General features: G+C 59.7%; 2 protein-coding genes across 2 annotated transcripts in view; one reads left to right on the top strand and one right to left on the bottom strand.

Annotated features, from left to right (window-relative positions):
- Positions 1-928, top strand: part of LOC102036135 (histone H3-like) — a 24,370-nt gene that overhangs the window by 925 nt on the left and 22,517 nt on the right. The gene's annotated exons all lie outside the window — the stretch shown is intronic.
- Positions 432-827, bottom strand: LOC115947927 (histone H4). The gene has a single exon (XM_031057525.1). It carries the CDS (start codon positions 795-797, stop codon positions 486-488), a length of 312 nt encoding a protein of 103 aa, XP_030913385.1. The 5' UTR covers positions 798-827; the 3' UTR covers positions 432-485.

Raw genomic sequence — 928 nt, 5'->3', positions numbered from 1 at the left:
CCCTTGCGGGCTGTGGCGGTAAAAGTGGCGCCGAGACAGCGGCTACGGCAAGGGCGGCTGGCCCCGACCTACCCCCACCTTTGCTTTTTCTCGCCTGTCCGTTCCGTTGGCCTTTAGAAAGACGGTCTGTGTTGAGCGGGTGATGCTCGGTGTGCAAGAGGAAATAAAAGATGTATCTTGCAGAAGGTCGTCTCGTACATCAGCGAGACGCCCAGACGAGCACTACGCCCGTTGCCCTCGGTTCAGCCCCCGTGTAAAGACCGGGATATTCCCGCCTGCTGCAAAGGGAAACTTTGCCCCCCAGACCGCAGGAAAGTGGGTTAAGCAGCTGCGGACTTTGGGGGAGCCGAGAAAAAAAAAAACCCTCCCTGTTCTGCCAAGCCTAATAACGTTATTACAGTAGCGATTAGAAGCTCTTTTTCTGAGATTTGTGGGTGGCTCTGAAAAGAGCCTTTGTGTTCTAGAAGCGCTACAAAAACGCGAGTTTAGCCGCCGAAACCGTAGAGAGTGCGACCCTGGCGCTTGAGGGCGTAGACCACGTCCATGGCCGTGACCGTCTTCCTCTTGGCGTGCTCCGTGTAGGTGACGGCGTCGCGGATGACGTTCTCCAGGAAGACCTTGAGCACGCCGCGCGTCTCCTCGTAGATGAGCCCCGAGATGCGCTTGACGCCGCCGCGCCGAGCCAGGCGGCGGATGGCCGGCTTGGTGATGCCCTGGATGTTGTCGCGCAGCACCTTGCGGTGGCGCTTGGCGCCGCCCTTGCCGAGCCCCTTGCCGCCCTTACCCCTGCCAGACATGGTTGCACGCTCACTACTGGCACTACCAACTCAGCCGGAAAGCAGCGCCGCCCGCGCCGCGGTTTTTATGGGGTTTGGTCCGACCTGGTTGAGGACTGCAGAAGAAGGGGGTTGGGGTTCCCGCCATTTTT

The sequence above is a fragment of the Geospiza fortis genome, unplaced genomic scaffold, assembly GCF_000277835.1.
Source record: "Geospiza fortis unplaced genomic scaffold, GeoFor_1.0 scaffold186, whole genome shotgun sequence".
Taxonomy (NCBI): Eukaryota; Metazoa; Chordata; class Aves; order Passeriformes; family Thraupidae; genus Geospiza; species Geospiza fortis.
This window is presented reverse-complemented; position numbering and strand designations above follow the sequence as displayed.